Source organism: Peromyscus maniculatus, chromosome 3 (assembly GCF_049852395.1).
Source record: "Peromyscus maniculatus bairdii isolate BWxNUB_F1_BW_parent chromosome 3, HU_Pman_BW_mat_3.1, whole genome shotgun sequence".
Lineage (NCBI taxonomy): Eukaryota > Metazoa > Chordata > Mammalia > Rodentia > Cricetidae > Peromyscus > Peromyscus maniculatus.
In genome coordinates this window covers 56,352,396-56,376,384 of record NC_134854.1, presented here as the reverse complement: position 1 = coordinate 56,376,384, position 23,989 = coordinate 56,352,396, and the positions used below count along the sequence as shown (strand labels likewise).

The 23,989-nt window shown below is 42.9% G+C and overlaps 1 protein-coding gene and 1 long non-coding RNA gene across 16 annotated transcripts in view; one reads left to right on the top strand and one right to left on the bottom strand.

Annotated features, from left to right (window-relative positions):
- Cald1 (caldesmon 1) overlaps positions 1-23,989 on the top strand; it is a 186,057-nt gene that overhangs the window by 110,607 nt on the left and 51,461 nt on the right. For 2 of the 15 annotated variants that reach the window (XM_076566541.1, XM_076566540.1), the window contains exon 1: positions 270-507. The exons of 10 other annotated variants lie outside the window; for them this stretch is intronic. In XM_076566541.1, the coding sequence (XP_076422656.1) occupies positions 455-507 (53 nt within the window). In that variant the 5' untranslated portion in view covers positions 270-454. Of the gene's footprint in view, positions 1-269; positions 508-23,989 lie in introns of those variants that run through there. 3 more of the 15 variants (XM_076566532.1, XM_076566535.1, XM_076566536.1) reach the window with 3 other exon arrangements.
- On the bottom strand, positions 12,475-22,069 carry LOC143272313 (uncharacterized). The gene is made up of 4 exons (XR_013049773.1): positions 20,654-22,069; positions 20,421-20,494; positions 19,612-19,818; positions 12,475-14,736 (listed from the first exon to the last, which is right to left on the bottom strand). It is a non-coding gene; the product is annotated as an uncharacterized LOC143272313 (long non-coding RNA).

Sequence of the window (23,989 nt, the reverse complement as noted above, 5' to 3'; positions counted from 1 at the left end):
CAGGTTTTCCCTTTGACTTGCTACCTAGCACAAATTAATTATTTACTTCTAATAGTTAAGCGTATAAAGTCTTCATTAAGAAAGCTCCAAGTCAAACCTGGCCCCTACGGGCCAGCAATTTAGAGTCTGCAACTCTCCAAGCACTCTGTATCCTCCAGGTCTAAATTTGATGGGCTTCTATTAGAGAGATTACAGTAAAAAATAACAATCAGCTCTCAGATGATCCTGTGTGGAGGGGAAGGGTGGGGAGGAGTAGATTTGGCCGAGGACAAGCCCAGACTTTCGTCACAGGGACAGACCCAAGTGTTAACACAAAGGGAAGACAGGAGCATCCTGCACCGCGCATTTCGGCCACAGATAACATGGCCTGTGCTCTGGCCCAGCCCATGCTCTGACCTCCAGGCCAGGTCCCCTACCTCAGCCACTCTCTGGCCAGCTCTGACCAGCTGCGGACATGCTTAGCGGATCCGGGTCCCAGGGAAGGCGCTGCCTGGCCACACTCTCTCAGTGAGTTCTGCACTCTGCTTCTTCAGCTTCTCTTCTCTTTCTTTCTTTTAGTTTTTTCCTCCAACAAAAGTTTTTTTTTTTTTTTAAAATTGTGGGAGTGGGGAAAAGAGAGACCGAGGAGAGAGAGGGAGAGGGAGGCGGGGAGTGTGTAAAAACTTTGTAATTTCAACTGCTGCGGGAGTGGTGTGGAGTCACTGGTGTTCTGGTTTTCTTCATTTCCATGTTCATGGTGCCTTAGCAGGGGTTTTACCTAGGACGTGGGTTTCTCTCTTCCAAACCCAGGCCACAGGGCATTGTGCTGCTAAAGATCTGCTGTTAATTTAGACCTGAGCCCTCCACCTCAGAGTCATCATCTGCAGAACTCGGAGATTTCCCTAAGCCGAGGTTGCCCAATCCCTAAAGTAAACAGCCCAGAGCCCTCAGCACACTGGCCATCTGACTGGCCAGAACAAGGCCCAGAGCATATGCTATTGATCAGGGGACTGCGCAGATAACAGGGGCTCCGAGCCTTTAGGATTGTGAAATCCTGGAATGTGAAAGTGAGAAGGGGCCTCTGGGATCCTTCGGGGTGATGCTGCCTTTCTGCAGACAAGGAGCCCAGAGAGATCACTCAGCTTACCCAAGCCAGGCCCTCTTCACACTGCCTTCTGTGAGGCTGGAAAACCCTACTGGGTCTTGGGAAGAGGGAATATGGAAGAGTAAGGGCACCCAATGGCCTTGCGATGAGTTCTCCCTATTTCTGAGAGTTTGGGCCCCATTCAGGATCACAGGCACCGGTCCAGTTGTCCCAGAGTTTACAGCGGTTGGTCAGATAAATAGAAGAGCTTGGTGGGGTCCTGAAAAATGAGACCCCCACACACACCCCCACACACAGTATTTGCAGGTTTCTTGGTTAACCAGTTTTTGTAAGTTGGTCACTCAAATGGAAGAGTTCAGAGGGACCTGGGAGGTTGTCTGTACAGTTCAGTGCTTGTTAAACTTAAAAAAAAAAAAAAAAAAAGAATCTTTTAAAGAGTGCTGTTATGTAACAATGGTGTTCTGGCGAAGTGAGTGTGATCTAAAGTCCTGAATTCCCATTACACTGTCCTGTCTCAGCCCATTGGGCATCTCTACCCCACTCTCCTTCCTGCCTCAAGCCAGGTCCAAGCATCCCTCTTAAAGCTTCCTTGGTATCCTAGGAGTCCCTAGAAAGGCTCAGGAACCACCGATCCTTCCCACCGAAGGAAGGCACATGGAGGTGGAAGGCACATGGAGGTGGAAGGCACATGGAGGTGGAAGGCACATGGAGGTGGAGGCCTCGTCCAGCCCCCACGGCTGGTCGGCAGGCAGCAGAGTCTGGGGTGCTATGGGAAGGCTTCCTGCCTCCTTCCCCTGCCCCCCCACTCTCCCTTTCACACCTGGTCTGCCCCTCACCCCTCCAGCAAGCCTGTGGTTCTAGCAATTTACTTTCTCCATGCTTCTCTCACTTCTACTCTGTCACTTCCTGACTTCCTGGTCTTGCACCTGGATGATGGAGATTTCCGTCCATCTGGTCCGTGGCCCTCCTCTGCCCGTCCAGGCCCCATCCTAGCCCATCTTCATCCGGGAGGCTGCTGGAGTCCACTTTCCTTAATACAGCGAAGTTTCCCTTCTCATTGGGAGCGCTCCTGCTCCAGCCAAAGTAGATAGATTGCTTGTTGCCTCCCAAACCAGCTTGTTGCCTCCCAAACCAGTGCTTACCTGCTGCCCCTGCCTCACCACACATTTGCTGCCTTCCCCACTGAGCATCCCTGATTCCTCTATTCTTTCCACCCTAACAACCCATGGCATCCTCCTATTGTTAGCCTGGTATCCAAGGTAGTGGACAACATGTCTGTCTTCTGATAGTAACTCATTTGATGGTAGGAACTATTTTGAATCTTCAGCATCCAGGATGGTGCTAATACTGGTTTATACACACACACACACACACACACACACACACACACACACACACACACACACACTACATATACACACATACCATACACACATATACACACACTACACACCACACACTACACACCACACACCACACACTACACACACCACATACACACATACCACACACACATACATACACACCACACACACACATACACCACATACATACACACACACACCACACACACATACACACACAAACACCACACACTACACACCACACACCACACACCACACACCACACCACACACACACACCACACACTACACACCACACACACACCACACACACATACACACACATACACACCACTCAAACACCACACACTACACACCACACACCACACCACACACATACACACACCACACACTACACACCACACACACACTACACACACACACACACACACACACACACACACACACACACACATAGATATGGATTCATATATAAACATATCCTTTAAGTTTTCCATTATGGAAGAAATCCAACTACTCCACTTTTTATTTCCATCATTTGAATGTGTATAAGGCCTCCGGACATTTTGCTTTGTAAGAATTATTAGACTAAATGCTAAATAAAGCAGGTGCTCAACCCAGTGAACTAGAAATTCCTGTCCATTTCTATCAGCTCATTTATCTCAGTTTCATCACCTACGGTGCAAGATTAGCACTGATCTTTTTTTTTAAGAGGTGCATTAAAATTCCTGAACACCAAGAACTACGCAAGGGCCGTGGTATGTTCTGGAGCAGGTGTGAATGGCTATCCAGTTCTTAAGATTCTGCACTGTGTTGAACTTGTCCCCAGGAGCTTAGTGACACATTCTGTCCCTTCCAGCTCCGTCTCTCCCCTGCTGCTTCTGATCATGTCCCCAAAGTTCATGAAATTTACTTCAGTCAAGAGTTGGGGTTTCCCAGAAGTATTTATTTTAGTTCAATAAGAGTTGTATTTCGTATTGACTTTCAGGGTGAAAGATCAGAGTTTGGTTTTTGTGTGACAAATGTGGATAGACGGACTTAAAGCCATGGAACCAGGGACATGGGGAAATGGTGTCTGAGGGAAATAATCTGAAAACATTGCAGTGAATTAGTAAATGACCGGCATCATTTTATAAGACTTTTTAGAAGTGACAGAACAAATTGTACCCAGAAATGTCATTGTTAATAGTACTGGGGGGCTAGGAAGATGACTCCATGGTTAGAAGCACTGGCTGCTCTTTCAGAGGACCCTGGTTTGATTCCCAGCATCCACATGCTAGCTCACAGTGGTCTGTAGCTCCAGTTCCACAGGATTTGAAGTCCTCTCCTCTCCTGGGCACCAAGACGCACATGGTGCACAGACCTTCTTGCAGGCAAAACACCTATATACATTAAAAAATTAAATAAAGGAATAAAAAAAGGATAGGAATGCCTGTTTCACCCACTGTGTCCTGGGAATATAACATTTTGATATCCCAATAGTTTCTGTTATTATTGTTTCCTAATAATAACAGAAACTATTTCTTTCCTCTTATAAACAATATTACAGTACATTGAAAATAATTTCCAATTTCTGGGCATCGTCATCATCAGCGTCATTCTTAGACATGCTGTAAAACAGTGATGCCCATCCCCAAATGTGCCCTCCACCACTCTGGATTACTATCGTTGCCTTTTCTAATAGCTGGCACTCCACTTGCTTCTCATGTCCCAGTCTGCTCTGCAGGAGCCCGGGCTATCAGGAAAACCATAGGTTAGAGAGACCAGAGTGAAAGTTAACAGTCCAAAAGTAGTGGCCTTTTCTCTTACAAAGAAAGGGCATGCACAATTTGTGACGGTTGCTTTGTATTACAAACTGGATTTTAATATATATATATGTATGTGTGTGCATCATATCACATATATCATATATATCACATGATATATATAATACATCATGATATATATATCTTTAAAAAACTTTTATTGTGTGTGTGTGTGTGTGTGTGTGTGTGTGTGAGAGAGAGAGAGAGAGAGAGAGAGAGAGAGAGAGAGAGAGAGAGAGAGAGAGAGAGATGTGATGTGTGTAAGTACAGGTGTATATATGGAGGTAGAGGACCACCTTTGGGAGTCAGTTCTCTCCTCCCACCTCGCTAAGGCAGGTCTCACTTGTTTCCACTGCCCTGTGCACTCCAGGCTAGCTGGCCTGTGAACTTCCGGCCTATTCTGTCTCTAAGTCTCATCTTGCCATAAGAGTGCCAGGATTACTGATGTGAGTCACCGCATCTAGCCTTCTGTGGGCTCCAGGGACCAAACTCGGGTCCTCTGGCTTGTGTGACAGGCCCTTTTGCCAGCTGGGCCATCTCTCCATCCCCAAAGATAGGTTTTAAGTGGTCGAGTTTTCTGGGCCTCTTCTTTGGTGCAGAGTAAAATGACACTATTTATGAAGCATAGGAAAGAAGGGAATAAAATGGATAATTTTGCTTTGATTCTTCTGTCAAGACTGTTGCAGAAATGTGGTTGTGGGGTTCCTGCAAGCCACCATGGAGACACTCTTGATTCTCTGCATGTGTCTGCCCTGGGAATGGCCAGTTCTAGGTGCCTGGTCGCCACAGTGGATGCTGTTTCTGTAGGTCTCTTTTCTTTTCCCTGCCTTGGTTTGGGGATAAGCCCTCGTTTTAGGCTGCTTCTCACCTCCCTCCTCACCCGTCAAAAGTGGTTCTGCAGAGGCTGCTGCAGCAGGCAGAGGGTACAGGCGCAGAGCTCAGCTCCCCTCAGGATGCTAACTTCCTCACAGGGGGGCGAGGTTGCGTTTCCCACCGGCACATAGCTTCACTTCTCTGCCCTAGTATCTGCCCACATATCTTGGGCTGAAAAGGTGGCTGTGGACTCTCTGGCCTGAGATCCCAGCTACCATGTGGAATGGTGTTTGAAGCGCCAGAACACAATTTACAAACGAAAGTTTTGGAAAGGCCTTCCTATAAATGTAGCACTGGCTGGATTTATTTCCAACCCTAATTGAATTTTTAAGAGGAGTCTTTTAAAATCTGTAAACCTCCCTCATTTCCATCTATTCATTCAACAAATATTCACTGAGAATTTCCTGTACTAGTTAGTCTTGTTGTATCGGGCACCAAGAACATCAAAAGGGACAAAGCGCAGGCTATGTTCCCAAGCTTTTGTCATTTTGCAACCTCCCAAACACTTCATAAGTGTTTGTCTAGCCATCCCCTACATCTACCATCCAGTACAAACACACACACACACACACACACACACACACACACACACACACACACACACACACACACACGTCCATTTAGGGCGGTGGCTTCAGTCAGAGTAGCACAGGTTCATAGTCAGCATTATCTACACCAAGGGTCCCAGCTTTCTTTTCTCATGACCTCTAGAAAGAAATTCGCTTTTCTTTATAGCCATATATGTGAGTGGACATACTATCTCTGTGTATAATATAAATATGTCAGCAGTGTCAACTTTTGCAATGTATAATAGCCTTTGATATTTTCTATGCCACTCTATTTCACATTACAATGTTGGTCCTGACCCACTAGAGAGCTTTCATGAGCTGCAAACAGGTCACATACTGAAGGGTGAAACATGGAGCATACTGAATGAACATCTTTGCTCTGGTCCCTACATTTTATAGCAGCTGGTGAACCTCTGTCCACCCAGGCTGTAGGACGAAGGGGTCAGCCTGAAGACGGAGGAAAAGGGATTTGAGATGGGAATCAAAGAGCCTCAGTTCTGGACTAACTTCTGTAATTGGCACCATAATCTCCAAAAAGTCACTTCCACCTGCTGTGACATGGCTAGGCTACTATAAAGGAAATGCTATCGCCTGCTCTGCCCAACTCAAGGGTGAACAGGGACATCCAACATCAAGGTATCCATGGAAGTATACAGAAAAGCATTAAGTACAAAACCAGCAAAGTTGTTGTTCAATAACCTTGCTTTCCCAATGAAAATTTAATACCAAAGGAACACTTAGGGAGCGCGTGTGTTCTCAATAGAGCTCAGCAAGATTTCTGAAACTGGTTGCACCACGACGCAACTTCCTAAGTGAAAATCTCAGGGTGGCAGTTGGTTGTGATGTTGTAACTAGCTTCATGGCTAGGTCACCTCATCCCTCTGCCCGTCAATACTTCTGCTAGTTATAAAATCAAAGAAGTAACTAGGTGGCCGGTGGGTTGTAAGTTCTGAGCCAATTTGTGCAAGGCACACTCTGCCTGATGTTATGTTTAACCCCACAAGGTAGGTCAACATTAGTTTCCACTGTGTTTAAGGCCACTTTTTTTTATTAAAGGCAACCAATGTTAAACAAAACTGTCTGGTAGGGAAAGTTTAAAACAATAAACTTAAAGATAAAATATGGCATTTTTTTTCTCATTGGTCTTTCACATTTCCTTTCTAATTTATTCTAAACCTCATCTCATGCAGATGCTGAGTAAAATGAATGTGTCTCTCAACTTGTGCTCAGTCCCTCCTTAGAGTTGGAATCATTCTGGACATTTCCCCGTCACAGGCTACCTCTGCCTGCTCCATTTCATTCTCTGTCTCTGTTTTCCCTTCCCACGGCTGCTTGCTGACTGTGTTCCTCAGCTTCTCATGCTCTGTGGCAAAAACCCCTGAGCTAATGAACTTTAAGTATGCAAAGGTCTGTGTTGGTACATGGCTTCAGAGGTGTTAGTCCATGATCATTTGGCCTTGCGACTTTGGGCCTGTTGGTGGTTGGTGCATTGCGGCACAAGTGCATGGTGGGAGAGAGTCTGCAAACTTAGCTGCTGGGAAGCAGAAAGACGTGAAATAGACATTCCCCTGCTAACTTCCTCCAAGTAGGTCCCACCCACTAACAGGAGTACCACCTACAGACTGGGACCAAGCCTGTAACTCATGGCTGCTGAGCAGAATGCCTTCAGTCATCTTTTCTAGAATTTCATCCAAACATTGCTCTGTCTTTCACTTTGGGAGTTGGAGACAGAAGATAAGGTAACAACCAAGTAAGAACTGTCTCCCCATCCCTAGGAGAAGAACAAGCAATGACCCCCTTTTGCACTTTAGGAAGTGAAACGCTGTTCACATAGAGCACTGAACTCTACCAAAGGCAGCTCATCACAACCCTGTTGTAGAATGCTATCTTTTGGGCCACCAACCAGCTAGCTCCCAAATCATGACATGGTGACTTCTTAATTATAAATGCTGGGCCTTAGCTTAGCTTGTCCCACTAGCTCTTAAAACTTATTTAAACCTGTTTCTCTTCATCTACGCTTTGCCTTGGGGCTTTTTACCTTTCGTTCATTCTGTATGTCCTACTTTCCTGCTTCCTCCGTGTCTGGCTGTCTGGTAGCTGCCTGGGTGGCTGGCCCCAGGCATCTCCCTCTCTTTCTCCCTCATTCTCTTCCTCTCTAGCCTAGATGCCTCCTCTTATTTATTCTCTCTGCCCACCAGCCTTACCTATGCTTCTACTGCCTAGCTATTGGCCATTCAGCTTTTTATTAGACCAATTAGGTACCTTAGACAGGCAAGGTAGAACAGCAACACATCTTTATATAATTAAATAAATGCAGCATAAACAAATGTAACACGTCTTTACACAGTTAAAGTCATATTCCACAACACCCTGTGAAGTTTCCAGGGGAAGAGAATAAAACGAACACTGTTAAGCAGTGAGTCTATGATGGCTATGATGTGTCTCCACACACACTCACCCAGCTGGTGATTGCTGTTTTTATGGGTTGTAGAAACTTGAGGAGGTGGAGCCTAAATGGAAGAAGGCCACTGGGTAGAGAAGGTGGGGATAAGGGGAGGTTTGGGGGATGGGTATCTTGTCCTGGCGGTTTCCTGTTGCTCTCTGCTTCCTGTCCACCATGAGGCAAGGTGAAGAACATCTTCCACTACATGCTTTCACTTCCATGATGTTTTGCTTGAGCTCACAGAGCCAAGCAAGCATGCACAGAATCCTATGTGAATCAAAAGTCGAAATTCTTCCCTGAAGGTATTCTCTCAGGAGTTTTGGTCACAGCCACAAGAACATTAACAACAGCAAATAAGGTGTTAATTTCACTGTGTCCTGACTTCTCTGTCTATGGAAAATAACATGCATTCCCTGCCTTACAAGCTAGCAAAAGTTAGAGGGACCGGCCAGCTCCCAGAGCACATGAGCCCCAGTGGAAGCTTAAATCAGCCTGGCATTACACCACAGCACTGCTTTTCTCTCTGAGCATTCCACTCCTCAGAGACCCCAGAGTCACTGAGGTTGGGGCAAATGCCACACAATTCAGTTTATGGTTGACCTGTGCTCATTATAATAGTCTACTGTCCAGAAACTTAGAGTTCTTTGTCTCTGATTTTCCTTGCGTTGTTTACTCACTATTGGAAAGGAGATTGCTCACAGCCATCCTCAGGGCAAGTCTAGTCTTAAGTACATTTGTTAAAAACTGACTTTTTAGGTAAAAGAAACAACAACAACAAAAACCCATAGAGTTTCTATTTTTCTTGTCCTAGACGGCATACTCTGGGAAGGAGAATATGGTAAGATTTGTTTGCTGTCAAATGCCACCAGTTCTCAAGTATTCTTGACACGTGAGGAGAGTATAAGTTAAAAATCCTGACTTCAACACCCTGAAACTCTTGGGGCTCAGTCCCATCGGTTTATTAGCAGTATGCCCCAGAGTGAGGCACTTAATGCCTGCGAATTTCTTACTACATTCATCTACAAAAAGAGGAAAATGGCTGTAGTTAGCACAGCTCCTGGTGTTTAGTAAGAGTTCAAAAGGCCTGGAGAGGGGTCGGGGGTGGGGGGGGTGGGGAGTGAGGGGGGAGGGTTGGTGGCTTACACTGAGAGCCTTTTGCAGGAGTCTGTTCACAGGGGATGAATGGAAGAACTGGACTGCTAGGTAATCCCCAAAGCAGGGCCGACTCTGATAAGGTGAGTTAGTTTCCTGGGACTGACGGGGCAAAGTACAGAGGCCAATGGGTGACTTCCAACAACAGAAACGTATCATTCTGGAGGCTGGAAGTCTGAAATCAGCATGTCAGTGTCTTTCTGGAGACCTTTAGGGAAGGGTCTGTCCTGGCCTCTCCCAGCTTCTGGTGGCTGCAGATATTCCTTGACTCATGGCTTCATGGCTCAGAGAGTTTCACATGCCATTCTTGATATCTCTTCACACAGTCCTCCCTCTGTGCATGTCTGTATTTGTGTCCAAAGGATACCAGTCGTACTGGATTGCATGCCACTCAGATGACCTCATCACCACCTCATTACATCTGCAAAGACCTTCTATCTAAGTCATGTGAGACACTGTGGGTCTAGGATATCAACATACCTCTGTGGGGAATGCAATTCAGCTCATCAGAGAGTGTGTAGACCTCCTAGAATTACATGACACTCAACAGGCTCAGCCATACTTTGAAAGTTTGCTAATGTCTCCACAAAATGGGCAAACCTCATGCATCCTGGAAGGGGCCTTTAGATAACCTTTTGAAAAGTGAGTGTTTTCTAACCACCAAAGTTCCCTGACCTAAACGCAGGAAGGGACTTTTCTCTTAGAAAGAAGGACACCCAGGAAGTACTTGTCACCTCTGTTAACTTCAAGGCAAAAAGCAAAGCAGACACAGGTAAAGCTTAGGCTTGTGTGAGCTCACACTCTCCTCGCTTTCCCTGCATCTATTTTAAATGACTGACCTCGCTTAAATATGCACTTTGATCCATGAACGATGAGCAGCCTGGGTCTCAGCATTGGTGAGTTAGGAGGAGACCTTGGAGAAACCGCTTCCCCAGAGAGTAGAGTATCCCTGTTACCCAACTTCTCCCAGGAGGCCTGGAAAGCTAAGGATTGTGAGCTCTGCTCAGAACTTCAGGTTAAACTCCCCAACATCCTCAGGTTTGGGAAGACTACAGGAACACAGCAGAATTGGAAAGTGAGCATGTGAAAAGATACAGTACAAGTTAGAGGCAGCATTTTAAGAATCAGGTAGACTGAGTACCAATACAATGTAACTAATCTTTGTCCTAAACATGTTGCGAATGTTCATTAACAAAGCAGAAGTGCTCAGTCCTTAAACTGGGTTCTGCATTGGCTTCCTGGGGACCTCCCTAACAAAGCGCCACACACTGAATGGCTTCAAATTATAGGCAAGCAGTCCTTACCTGGGTGAGTGGGTGGGTATGTGCCCCTCAGTGGGTGAGCAGAAGATACAGCCAGACATTGAAATATTATTCACTACTGAAAAAAAAGGGCTAAGTCATGAAGAAAACATGTCAGAAACCTAGGAAGTGAAAGTAACTGGTTTGAAAAAGCAACACATGATTTCAACCATACTTCACTCTGCAAAAGTCAGGACGAATGGAGACAGCAGAGAGATCGGTGATTGCCAGAGATTGCAGGGAGAAAGGAAGAGAGAGAGATTTAGGAGGGGTGAGTAAGCAGAGCACAGGAGAATTCTAGCGAGGGCGTATACTGTCACAGTAGTGACGCCTTGCTCAAATTCACAGAACATACAGCACCGAGACCGAAGCCTGACATGAACTAAGGACTGGACGGTCCTGCTGTGTCTGTCCATTCAGGCTCACCACTTGTTTTTGGTTTTGAAGCCCAGTTAGAATTTATTAAGAAACTGTTTCCATACATATTTAAACCCAAGCATTAAGGAACAGAACGGTGCTCAGGAAAAGATCATGTGCACTCAAGACCGAGTTTCAGGGTGATGAAAGAGCGAGTCCCACCTGGGTCCATCCATTGTAACAAATACTCTTCTAGTGGGGACTGTCTCAGGTGGGGTAGGCTATGGGTCTGGGGGAACAGGGGTGTCTGGGAAAGCTCTACCTTCTTCTGAGTTTTTCTTGAAACCTAAAACTGCTTTCAAAAGTTCAGTCTTTAAAATAAGTAAGTTCCAAGCACAGTTGGCTCCTGTGGAGGGCTGCTTCCCAACGTCTATCATTCTGCTAGCAGTCTCCAACATTCCTCGGCTTGCAAAAGCGTCACTCTGACCCTCTGCCTTCAGTGGCCTTCCTGTCCCATCTCTTCCCATAGTTTACTCCCTGTCCAGATTTCGTGCTGGATTAGAACCCACCCTAATGACTTCGTCCTAAGGCCTAATTTCCAAATAAGGTCACATTCCAAGGTACTGGTAGTTAGGTTGTCAACATCAGGTTTTTTGGAGGTCACAATGCATGACAAATACTGGAAGATTGTAAAATTTTAACATGACATTTCATAGCTTAATTCTTCAGCTATAAGTGGGGTAATTATTGAGTCTATTTAAAATGTCAGCTAGCTGGAGGATGATGAGGCAGTAGGGATAGCTGGAGCTTTCCCTGGCAGCCCACTGTCTAAAATCATTCCAGGGAGAGTTAGGAGCAGGCCCCTCCATGAGGCCTGGTACTGTGCCAGCTGCAAAGAGGCTCAGAGGAAGGGATTAGCCTCTCCCCTTTTTGGGAAGGCAAAACTCTGTTGTTAAATTCCTGTCAACACGTTAATGAGAAGTGGCATGGATTAAGGTAGAGACAGAGAAAAGAAGAGATAAAAAAGCATTCCATTTAATAGATTTTTAAAAAGCAAAAACAAAACCAAACAAGTAAAAAAGCAATTTCCCCTGTCTCCTTTTCACCCTCCAAAAAACAAAAAAGGAAACTGTGATGGGAAATTTGAGCATACACACAGGAGATAAGATCCACCCCCCTTAGATTTATTCTATGTTAAAACTGTAGTTTCCCAATTTCTCTGATATTAATGTTATCATTTAAAAGGAATTTGAGGTCCCTCAGTTGGAAAATTCCTTCTTGGGGCTCTGATGAGATGGCTCAGTAGGTAAGAGTTTGCTGTGCTAGCAGGAGTCCCTGAGTTCAAATTTCCAACCCCCAGATGAAAAGTCAGGCGTGTCTGCTTGTGCCTATAACCCCAGCACTGAAGGAATAAAGATAGGGAGGGAGGGAGAGAGAGAGAGAGAGGGAAGGAGGGAGAGAGAGAGAGAGAGAGAGAGAGAGAGAGAGAGAGAGAGAGAGAGGAAGACACCGTGTCCTCCTCTGCTCTTTGTACACACATACACAGGGGTGTGTGTACCAATACATATATCCCCACACACATACTACACACACAAGTAAATAAAATAAGAATCAATTTTTAAAAATCTTTCTTGGACAACCCTTCCCTTCTCATTGGGAAGCAACAGCATGGAAACCCTCCCTGTAGACACAGAGCCCATTTGATGATGATGATGATGATGATGATGATGATGTTGACATAAAAACGGCTAACACTCATATAGTATCTCTGTATGCTAAGCACTGTTCAAGGACTTTGAAAATGCTAGTTCATTTGATTATCAACACCACTGCATGGTAAGTAGGATTGTCTTCATTTTATAGAAGAGGACAATAAGGGCACAGAGGTTACTTCTCTTGCCCATCTCTCCGCAGCCTGGGAGTGGGTAAAGTATGGCTGCTGGTGACTACGCTGCGCATTAGAGCTTGGTGCTGAATGAATGCTGCTCCCTGTGTGTTTCCACAGCTCTGGCCTCTGGCCTTTGCGTGGTAGATCTGGCAGTAATTGTATCATTACATCACTTCCTGACTCGATGAGCAAGCTTCTTCTCCAGGAGGGGCAAGGCTGGAGCGGATGGAAGAAAATGGATCCAGGACCTTTGATCTTCCTGGATTCAATCTAAAATTACCAACCCAGGGGACAATACCCTGCCGCCAGGGGCCCAAAAAGTGATCATAAGTGTACCTCTTCCCCCAAGTGGGAGACCTAGACCCCCGCTGTATGAGTAGCTCCTTTAGTTTGACTGTTAGCCACACCACAAAACTTTTGTTATACCAATTAAAATGAATTCTTCTCTTAGCTTTGAATTTGCCCAGATCTTAACCTCTAAACCCTCTGCTGTCATTGTTAGAGAATGGACACCTAGAAAGAAATGAGTAAGTAACATCAAGTACGTTGAGGTCAGCTAGATGCCAGCTTCCAGACTCCTTACTTGAACAGAACCCAGAATTTGGACATCTTGGTTATAAAAGAGAGCACTGATCAGCAATGCTCAAAATGGTGTTGAAGCCTGGCTCTCAGTCTCAGTCCCTTGGCCCTTCAAAGCCCGTCTTCTCAGTTGTGAAGTAGACATGGCAAGAGCATCCATCTCTCTGGCATTATGAAGATAGGATTCCATGCTGTATGTGATGAAAGTGCTTTGTAAAATAGTTGTGCTCTGTGACAGCTTGGATGGCCCTGAGTTCAAGAATTGGCCCCAGAAACAGTTTAGCCACCAAACAGGATGGGATTAACAGGCAGCCCTGCTGACATAGATCTTAACAAGGAGATGTCTCATTCTGACTTGGAAGCACCTCTCAGTTGTGTTATTACTGTGTAGGAGAAAAGTCTGGCATGAATAGTGGTTCACTGTGAGATGAGGAAGAGGATGCAAGCCAAGGCTAGGGCCGGGGCCAAGAGAAGGTCATGGTGTGAGCAGGTGACAATCTGAAAGACAGAAGAGCCGGGGCCTGTGTCCTACTTCAGGTGTGTGTGTGTGTGTGTGTGTGTGTGTGTGTGTGTGTGTGTGTGTGTGTGTGTGTGTGTCAGAGAGGGAGGGAGGAAGAGAGAGAGAGAGAAAGAGAATGAGAATGACATCTCTAGGTAATATTCTCTGGCTTAGCATTAAGACAGACCAGTGTGTGTGAACCTCCCAAGACCACCCCTTACTGAGAGCAAAGCCTGGGTGCTCACAAATGTTTGCTCAGCTCCCTAGAACCCTTCAGATTACAGTTCTCTTAATTGCATTTCTCAGTTTCAAAAACACCCTTCCTAAGAATGCATTTTTTTTTTATTAAAAAAAAATCAGGATTGTGTTTTAATTTTGGTTTGGCCTTTAAAGAAAGTTTTGTTTTCCAAAGCCATAATTGTGGCCTTCTCGAAACGGATTGTCCTCTGTAGAGTGAGGATTTAATGTTTCCAGCCGCCCTCCCCCTTCTCTGTGCCCATTACTCTGGCTTCATTCTTATGAGCTACACATGTTGTTGAAGCCACTCCTGGGCCCTCAGACAGGAGCAGCCTCTGCCCTGCCCGTGCCCTAATAAGGCAATGTACAAGCTCCTGTGGGTGAGGTAAGGGGAACCAGGCGGTGGATGGTATTTTTGCTGATCAAGGAGGATAAGGTGTGGTTTGGCAGGTATCTCTGTTGGTTTGGCTGGCTCCTGACTTGGTTTCTTCTTTTGACAGTTCAAATGCTGTAAAGCAAACTTTAAGACTTGTCCTTCCTCAGCTCTTCAGCTGAGCTTGGAGAATATCATCCTGACACAGTTTATCTATGATTGGAAAAAAAGATTTGCGGTTATAGGTTAAATCCCCTGGGTCATCGGAATACATGATAATGATGTCAAATTTGGTTATGGAAAGAACCAGAGACCTGCTATTTGGTTTGTTCAACCAACGTTTTTTTAGGTTTTAAGAATCTATCCATGCAATGGTATTAAGACCTACAATTGCTTTTAAATATTGATATAAGTCAATTTAAAATGGAATGGAGGAAACAAGAAGCCTGGCATTAGGCTTATAAAGAAACAGGGATCATCTGTGTCCCCTCTGATGGCTTGAGTGGCTGCCTGTACCCCCTCTCAGTTCTATTATCTGAATGACTCTGTGCTGCCTTCCATCATAGCTGCATCTGCTCCAAACTCTTCCTGTGGCACTGGCTAGGTAAGGATCAGTGTTTCTCAACCTGCCTGCAGACTGGAATGGCTAAAGCAGCGTTGAAACGTCCTCATGCCCGGGCAGCAGCTCTGCTTGAACCGGGCTGGGGCACAACCGCTATCAGGGACTTTCGAGAGCTGCCCCAGGTGATTCTATTGTCTAGCTAAGGTTGGTGACCTTGAGATCCAAGTCCCCAAATGTACCAGGTGTTGTGTCATCTGCTTCCCTCAAGGGCCAGACTCTTTCTGACATTTTGAAACCTTTAAAGAAAATACAATATGTACAGGGAACGAGTTAGACAGGTTTCTTCTTGGGCCAGTAGGTTCAAGTCCAGTTGTTTTAAACTCAACAATAGAGACTTGTAGTTGAAATCAAAATCAGCTTCTAGACACATGGATATTGTTTAAACACTGTTTTCCACACCCAGAAGGAGTAAAGCTTGCTGCCAAACAGTTGAAAACGTGTATTCATTTCAAAGCTGTAATGTAGTTAGATTTTTCAAGTTTTCTCTGTTGTCCCGTAAGTTATTGATCTCTTGAGATTCAATTTAATTAATACATACTTCCTTGATTTTCTTCTAATAGTAAGCCAACTTCACATTGTGAAATTGTAAAATTGCTGTATCTAGCAAAGATAAAATGATACAACCAAGGGATTTTTTTTTTTAAAAAAAAATACTTACCCTTCAAAACTAATAGGTTATGAGAATACAATACGGCCTTGGGAAGAGTTAAAACTTTGAAAACTCATGGATGAGTCAGGTGTCTGAAGTAACGCTTTACTCTGCACTGCCTGGCTGGGTAGCCCATTTTCAAGGAAGACGGGAACATTTGGAAACTTGGCAGAGCAGACTAAGCTGGGACTATAGGTTGGACAATTAGCAGCCAAAGTAGACAAGCAGGTTAAAGGCACAGTGACATTACTCAGGGAAAGTGTGTTGAGCTAGAAGAGAGTAGAGAAAGAAACCCGTTACAGGATACAAAGGAAATTATAAAGCAGATGGTTGGCAGAAAATGTCATAAAGGAATGTGTGATGCTTTATGTGTAAACTCCACATTACAGCCTCACATTTTGAACACTTCTTCTCCAGCTAACAGTTGTGTCTTGGGAGGTGGGGCAAGTTTTGGAGGCAGTGGGCTGCTGGTGAGGAAGACATTGAGAGTTAGTGCCTGGTCCTACCTCCTTCCTGAGTTCTCTGTCTGCTTAGTTGGTGACTTGTGACAAGACCCAGCTGCTCTCCCCTTGCCATTAACTCTGCGATGACCTTCCCACCATAATGAACTGGACCTTTTCTTTCTTTTTAAATGAATAATTATTTTTAAAAAATAACTTATTATTTTTTTTAAATTTATATGTGTGCATATGTCTGTTTATCTGTATGTGTATGGCATGTGTGCAGTGTCTATGAAGGCCAGAAGAGGGCATCAGATTTCCTGAAACTGAAGTTACAGTCTGTTGTGTGTCACCCAGTGCGGGTGCTGGGAACTGAACCCAGGTTCTCTGCAAAAGCCAACAGCCATCTCTCTAGCCCTCACTGTAACTTTTCAAACTGAGAGCCAAAGTAAATCTTTCTTCCCAGAAGGGGCTCTTCCAGGATAGGTTGTCACATGTGCTAGAAAAATAAATAATACAGAAGATCTCATCAAATGAAAGGTTCTATGTAAAGTCCACTAAAAAGAGGTATTCAGGAGGTATCCCTGACTTAGGGCTTCACCACACTGATTTTTAATTACCCCTGATCACCTTTGCTTCAAAAAGTATTAAATTGAAAATTCTAGACATGACATTTATTATAGTATATCATTCTAGTTGTGTTTTGTTATTGACTATTTCAACATAAGTAAATACATAGAGGGTCTCATGCTGTATGTAGTATCAACCATCAGTGGGAGGCCTTAGACCCCATCCCCACAGATGAGAGGAAATAACTATATAAAGCACAACTTTATATACTTTGCTCCAAAGTATAGCTGTAAAGAGTACAAGACAATGTACAGTCTTACTCTGGAGTTATGACTACTAATACCTGGGTTGAGGATACCACATATAGTCAGTATAGTGTTCTAAGATACTTAATAGCCAGCCTGAACTGATCTTTTAATATTTAGATTGGCCAGACAAGTAGTTAAAATGAATGGAACTGAACAAAAATCCCTGGCCTCACATTAATGCATCCTAAAGTAAACCTGCAAAGTAGATTATACTAAGTTAAAAACATAGCCCTGGCGGATCTTTGTGAGTTTGAGGCCAGCCTGGTCTACAGAGCAAAATCCAGGACAGGCACCAAAACTACACAGAGAAATCCTGTCTCAAAAAACCAAAAACAACAACAACAAAAACAAAAAACATAGCCCTGAAATAAAATGTGAAAATTATAAGATAGCCCATGCTACGATGGAACTAGTCATCTTTGTGTGTCTTACAACATCCATTGGATTACAGATCCAGTTTTGGCTAGGGCCCATTAAATATTTCTAAAGGATTGGCTAAGTCCAATACACTGTCACCCTGAACTATTTTTTGCCTTCTAAGACATCACAAAAAGCCAAACCAGTGCCAGGCTTGCTAGTGGAGAAGAGAAAGAGAGTGTAGAGAATATAAGAAATCAGCAAGGGAGGATGATGTGGGGTCTTCCTCTTCCATGGAGAGGAATGACGTGGCCTAAAGCATCAAGAAAGTGAAGTACTGCTCAGTATTCATGAGCCAAGTCATGACCTATCACATGACAGAGAGAGACAGGTGGGTGGCTCGTACACATTCATATACAAACACACAGGAAGATAAGCCCTTGAAGTGGACCAGAGTCCACAGTGAGAAAACACCAGTTGACCCAGTTTGCCTTAGCTCTAATTATTGACTAGAGTCAAATCTGATATCTTTTCTGTTTACCACCACCTGTTCTTTTGTTGTTTGGTTTGGTTTGGTTTGGTTTGGTTTGGTTTGGTTTGGTTTGGTTTGGTTTGGTAGGGGTTTGGGACCTTTCCAGTTCTGAGCTCCAAGGGCATTTGAATAACTACCTCTGCAGAGAAAGAAGCATAAAAATGACAAACATATTTATGATAAATCCATTAAAACATTTGCATTCTAGACCAGTCTGCAAAATGTACCAGTCACTTATCCAAGCAAACACTGGAAAGAAAGTTTGTGGCCATAATGCTGTCAACATTTAGAGGGAAGGATATGAAAGAAGTGTGATGTGTTGGGGTTCTCGCTTTCAACATTTAGAGAAGAGAGTTTGAGAGAAATGTGACATGGTGGGGGAAGCTCTTGGATTTGTTGTGGATGTCTCCTGGCCATCAGGCCTGGCTTTGAAGCTGCTGCTGTCACTCTGTTGTGGTTTAATATGATTCTGCTTTGTCACCTCAGAGTCATGACATTGAAACTTGAAAGATATTTCTCCCCTCAGTGAAATTTCTCACATTCCAGGACTCTTTAGTTGCCTCGTTAGGTGCCATCAATCATTGTTTAAATGCCCTATGCTTTTCTTTAATGCACTTATGCATTCTTAATGAATGAATATAGGATGCAAAAGTGCATGGTGGGGAGCTAAACATAGAACTTCACTCTAGCTTTCAAAAAACATGTGACAACTGTAGTTGGACTTTCTTTTCCGCCACCAGCCCCAAATAATGACACAAAGACTTATTAATTATGAAAGCTCAACCTTAGCTTAAGCTTGTCCCACTAGCTCTTATAACTTTAATTAACCCATTTAACCTATGTTCTGCCATGTTACCTTTCTCTGTACTGCCAATCCTGCTTTCTCTGTGTCTGGCTGGCAACTCTCCACCTCTCTTCTTCCCAGAGTCCTCTCTATGTCCGGAAGTCCCACCTATACCTGCAGTCTAGCTATTGGCTATTCAGCTTTTTATTACACCAATCACAGCAATACATCTTCACACAGTGTACAAATATCCCACAGCATTTCCCCCTTTTTGTCTAAATAAAAGTTATATACAATAAGAACAATCAAGTAAGAATTGTCAACTAAGAATTATATTTACAATGTCCAGTCCATTTGTATTTTGCAAATTTGGAGAAATCACTCTATTATCTGTCTTATCTTGCTAAGTCCAAAGTTTTATACCTAAACCATTTTCTATCATAACTTTTATTATCAACCTAAAAATATCTTTTTAACTTAATACATTTTCTTAGGTTAAACAACTTAAGCTTTTATGTCTTTCAACCTTATATATTTTACACTTCATTTGTAAGTGTTTTTAAAATTTAGTAACAAGGAAAACTGTAACTATAACTATCTAGTCTTTAACCCCATAAAAGACTTGAGAAGGATATAATATTAGCTGAGTAAACAGGAAATACAGAGAAAACAACTTCCAGAACTGTAAAAATGACAGAACTAGCTGGCTGCCTGGACAGTCACCCAAGGTTCCTCTGCAATGTTGGGGCATCCATCTTTAGCCTACAGGCCTATTATATCTGACAGACTTTTCTGTGAAGCAGGAATTTTTGAAGGACTGTCCTACCTTGTCTTGATAAAGTTCATCAGTCACCTTCTTTTGTGTCCTGTTTGTCCAATTTGGATAGCATACTGTCAGCAGTTGAGGCAAGAGCAGTTTCTTGTCCAATGGCTAAATTTGTCACAAATGAAAGCAAACTCCATATGGAAGTTTTTTGATGTCCATCGTCCTTTTTTGAAGTAGATTGGTGCTTCCAGGAGCAGACATGTCTCACTGTCATGAAAAGTTTTAGGTTATTAAAACATCTTAAATTTCATATTCTATAGGTCTCTGAAGTGTTTGAAGACTACCTATCTATCTAAAATATATCTCTGTTTAACCTTGAAAACATACCTAACATGACTACAAGTTTGATTATTATAGGTGACTAACTACTAACCTGTATTTCTTAATTATACATTACATTTTTAAATGAGCTGAATAGGTGCAATACCTTAAACAAAAGTAGAAACATATATACAATATAACAAAAATAACTTTAAATTTGTACCAATATAGAAAAATGTCTTTAACAAGAGTAGAAACATATACAGAATATGTTCTAACAAAAATAACCTCAATCAATATATAAAAATCAATACCAATGTAAAATATTTGAGATTAATAGTTGCTTTTCAGTTTAAAGTAGAATCAATAATATACTCTTTTATACTTTTATTCTCATATTCCCCTTTTTTTCAGAAAGAGATCCTTGAACCTAATCTCCTTTGCTCAGCTTTCTTCCTGACCATGAACAATAACAACTTGTAACCAATTCCCCTAAATGACAACAAACATCTATAACCCACCAAATGACCAAAAACCATCCATCCCACCTCTAGGGAATGTGGGCATCATGTTCTCTAGACTGTTTCCTGTTGTCTGGGGGCACCAACACCTTTAGGGAACCCTAAGAAAAATGAGATAATGGTCAAGTCCTGGGAGAGCTAGCTGTATTATTATTATTATTATTATTATTATTATTATTATTTAGTCTCTGTGTTACAGGAAGGTGTAGAGCTTATCTGAAGTCTTGGCTGGAGTAGTCTGTGAGACTGGACCATCTCACCTAGCAGCTTTGAAGTTGTTTTGGATGTAGAATTTGGAGGAAACTGTAGCAGCGGCATTCTGGGAGGCTTGATCACCTTGTCTTGTCTTGTCCTTATTAATTTCTGGTCCTTTTGTTCTGAAATCACACAAACTTTTAAAGGCAACATACATAGCTGCATTAACAAGTATGGAATGTAGAGTGTGCATAAGTTAGCTAGAGATTTTTTGTTTTATGTTTGAGCAGCTAAAAGGCATCTGTTAACTTTTTAAGTTTGTTTGGACTAAACCTCTATCCATGCTATATGAAAGGATGGCATGTACTAATAAGTCACGAGGACTCTGGAACCAACAAGATTTATCATGTTTCATCCAGTCTCAGAACTGTTCCCATAGTAGAGGGATCAGCATATATCCCTGCCCTGTAGTCTTTCTTAGTTTCTTTTTTCATATTTATAGCCAAGATTTTCAGAAGATCTCCCCCAATTAAATCTGATCTTCATTAATTTTGAAGAGACCATAACTTTTTGTTTCCTGTGGAAATAAAGGTATAAACTCTCCCCCAATGCAATGTATATTCTGACTTCCATTTTGAAGTTAAGACATCATTAAAAATATATAGGTTGGTTTAATCTATCAGTTTTCATAATCCAATGTCTCTCAACAGCTATTGTTTTTTGTACATTAGCATTTACAAAAGTCAAAGTCAACAAAGCACCATACAGGATCCTGTGTATTTCCCATCTTTATGTCGCTTCTTCCTTTTCCTTTTATATTAGTTTACACTCTTTAAAGACTATTTTTTAATGACTTTTTTAATGACTGTCTATACTTACTTTCTTTCTTTTTCCTTTCTTTCTTTTTTTTTTCTTTTTTCACCTAAGCATGTTTTTAAACATACCATACCTTTTTAGAGGTTTTCTGTGTCTGGACATAGCTTTCTGGAAGTCTGCTGTGTTCTCTGACCATGGGAGACAAGCCTTAAGTGGTTAGGCTACTGCCACACAACTCTGGTGACTGGCTTTGCCCACCTCAGTTTCCTGAGAGCCTAGGCTCATGCCAGTGGTACTGGCAGGAACCATATTTACCACTCCAGCTCTGGGAAGTTTCTGGGTCCACATTGTAGTAGGCATTTCTACCGAGTCTCTCACCACCGAGTAGTGCACTTTCTGCTGCTCACAAACCCCATTCAAGTGCTCAGTAGCAGGGCCTCTTAAAAGAGCCTTGCCTCAGTACACCGCTAGCACAGAGCCTGCCTGAGAGACCATGATCACCAGAAAGCTTTCTCAGGCCTTATGGGTATATGTGGCCCCGTGTTGTGTGCCATTTGTCCTCAGACTTTCTTTTCCACCACCAGCCTCAAAAGTTGACACAGAGACTTGTATTAATTATGGAAACTCAGCCTTAGCTTAAGCTTGCCCCACTAGCTCTCATTAACTTAGATTAACCCTTTATATTAAGGGATGCGTTGAAGTAGAAGCAGTAAGACGAGGAATAGAAAATGGAGTTAAAGGGCAAAGAATTAAAGCTTTTCTGGCGTTGTCATACTTTCTGGCTGTGGTATCTTGCCTCCGTCCCTTTTTCTAGCCATGTGTCGTCCTCAGGGAGGAGCATGTGCTCCATCCCCAGAGGGAAGATCAGGGGTTAGGATGTGCAGCACATAGTGACTCACGGCCCCTTTATTCTTAGCTGGGTCAGAGGGTTTACATGCAGTAGGGCTTTCTAGTTTAAACTACATTTGTGAAAGAGACTTATAAATTGTACTTACAAATGTTCATGCAGAGGCTACAAGCAGAAGGGAATTTGCTCAAAATACAAGAAAGGATACACACAGGGAGAGAATGCCCACCCTGTGGAGTGAACTTGGAGGAGCACTTCCCCAGCCCCTCACCCACTCCTGTCAGCAGGCCATGTGAGGATCTAACAGCTTTTTCCTGAAGTTCGTAAGCTTTACTGAAACCCAATTGTTACAGTACACAGTTCACACACTTCAAATGTGCAAGCCCATGGTTTGTAGTCCCATTGCACGCCCATCACCATAGTCACTGCAGACCATATTCATCATCATCAGAAACTCGCATGGTGGAAAATTATGTTGAAAATAGCCCTTTCATTTCTGATTTTGTTATTGAAAAATATATAAAGGTGGTCTATTAAACAATCATGTCTTCATACTTAGCCTTGAAAAAAACTATTTCAAATCTCTCAAGGAAATCATTCAATAGATGTTGAAGCAAATTATTTAAAACAGTAAACACTTTTGCAAGGTTTTGAAAGGAGAAATGGAGGACATTAGTACAATTAGTACAGATACACACAGGTACTGGGGAGATTTAGTGTGTTAATGCCATGCTTCAACACACCAAGTGTTTGTTTCTTCCAGTTATACACATACAGTTTTCATAGGCTTGAAAGTAAAACTAAGGGGCTGGAGAGCCAGCTTAGCCTTTGAAGAGCAGTTGCTCTTGCAGAGGACCTCGCTTCAATTCCCAGCACCCACTGTGGCTCACAGCCATCCATGACTGCAGTTCCAGAGGATCTAACACCCTGTTCTGACTTCCTCTGGCACCGGACATGTACAATGGTGTTCAAATATAAGTTCAACCAAACACTCATACATAAAATTTTAAAAAAATCTAAAATAAACAATAATCATATAAATAAACTAGTCTGCAACTGTCATTGAAAGTTGAATGCAAGAGTAAATTGAACCTTGTGTTAGCTGGACCTTCAAATAACTGGCCATAGTGTGTTAAAACCAAGATTAAAGAAGTAATAGAAGCTTTATGAACATTGACCAATCACAATTCACTTTAATAAATCTGTTTCAGTATTATTCTTTTGCATTTCTTTTTGTGTTTTATAATATTATAACAATATCATAAAATAATAAATACTATTTCAATAGTACTGGATGTGTTTAGTTTGTAAGTAACTGAATCTATATAAATCAAGAGAGGTAATTAGTGGCCCCTGGTTTTCTGTAGTTATTGTGTTGTGTGTGTGTGTGTGTGTGTGTGTGTGTGTGTGTGTGTGTGTGTGTGTGTTTGTTTGTTTTTGAGACAAAGTCTCACTATGTAGCTCTGGCTGGCCTAGAATTTACTATGTAGACCGGGCTCAGGGAGGTCCACCTGCCTCCGACTCCTGAATACTGGGAATAAAGATGTATGTCACCAAACCTAACCCTGTTTAATTTTTGATGGGAACATACTACAAAAATTTGTTTTAAAACCATTGATATAGATCAATGACCAGCAAATAACCATGTCTGATTAATATGTTTTTTTTTAAATAGTGTTTACTTTCAAATCTGGGTGCTATGCAACTTCTGCCCTTAAACTCAGCTCTGAAATTGAAG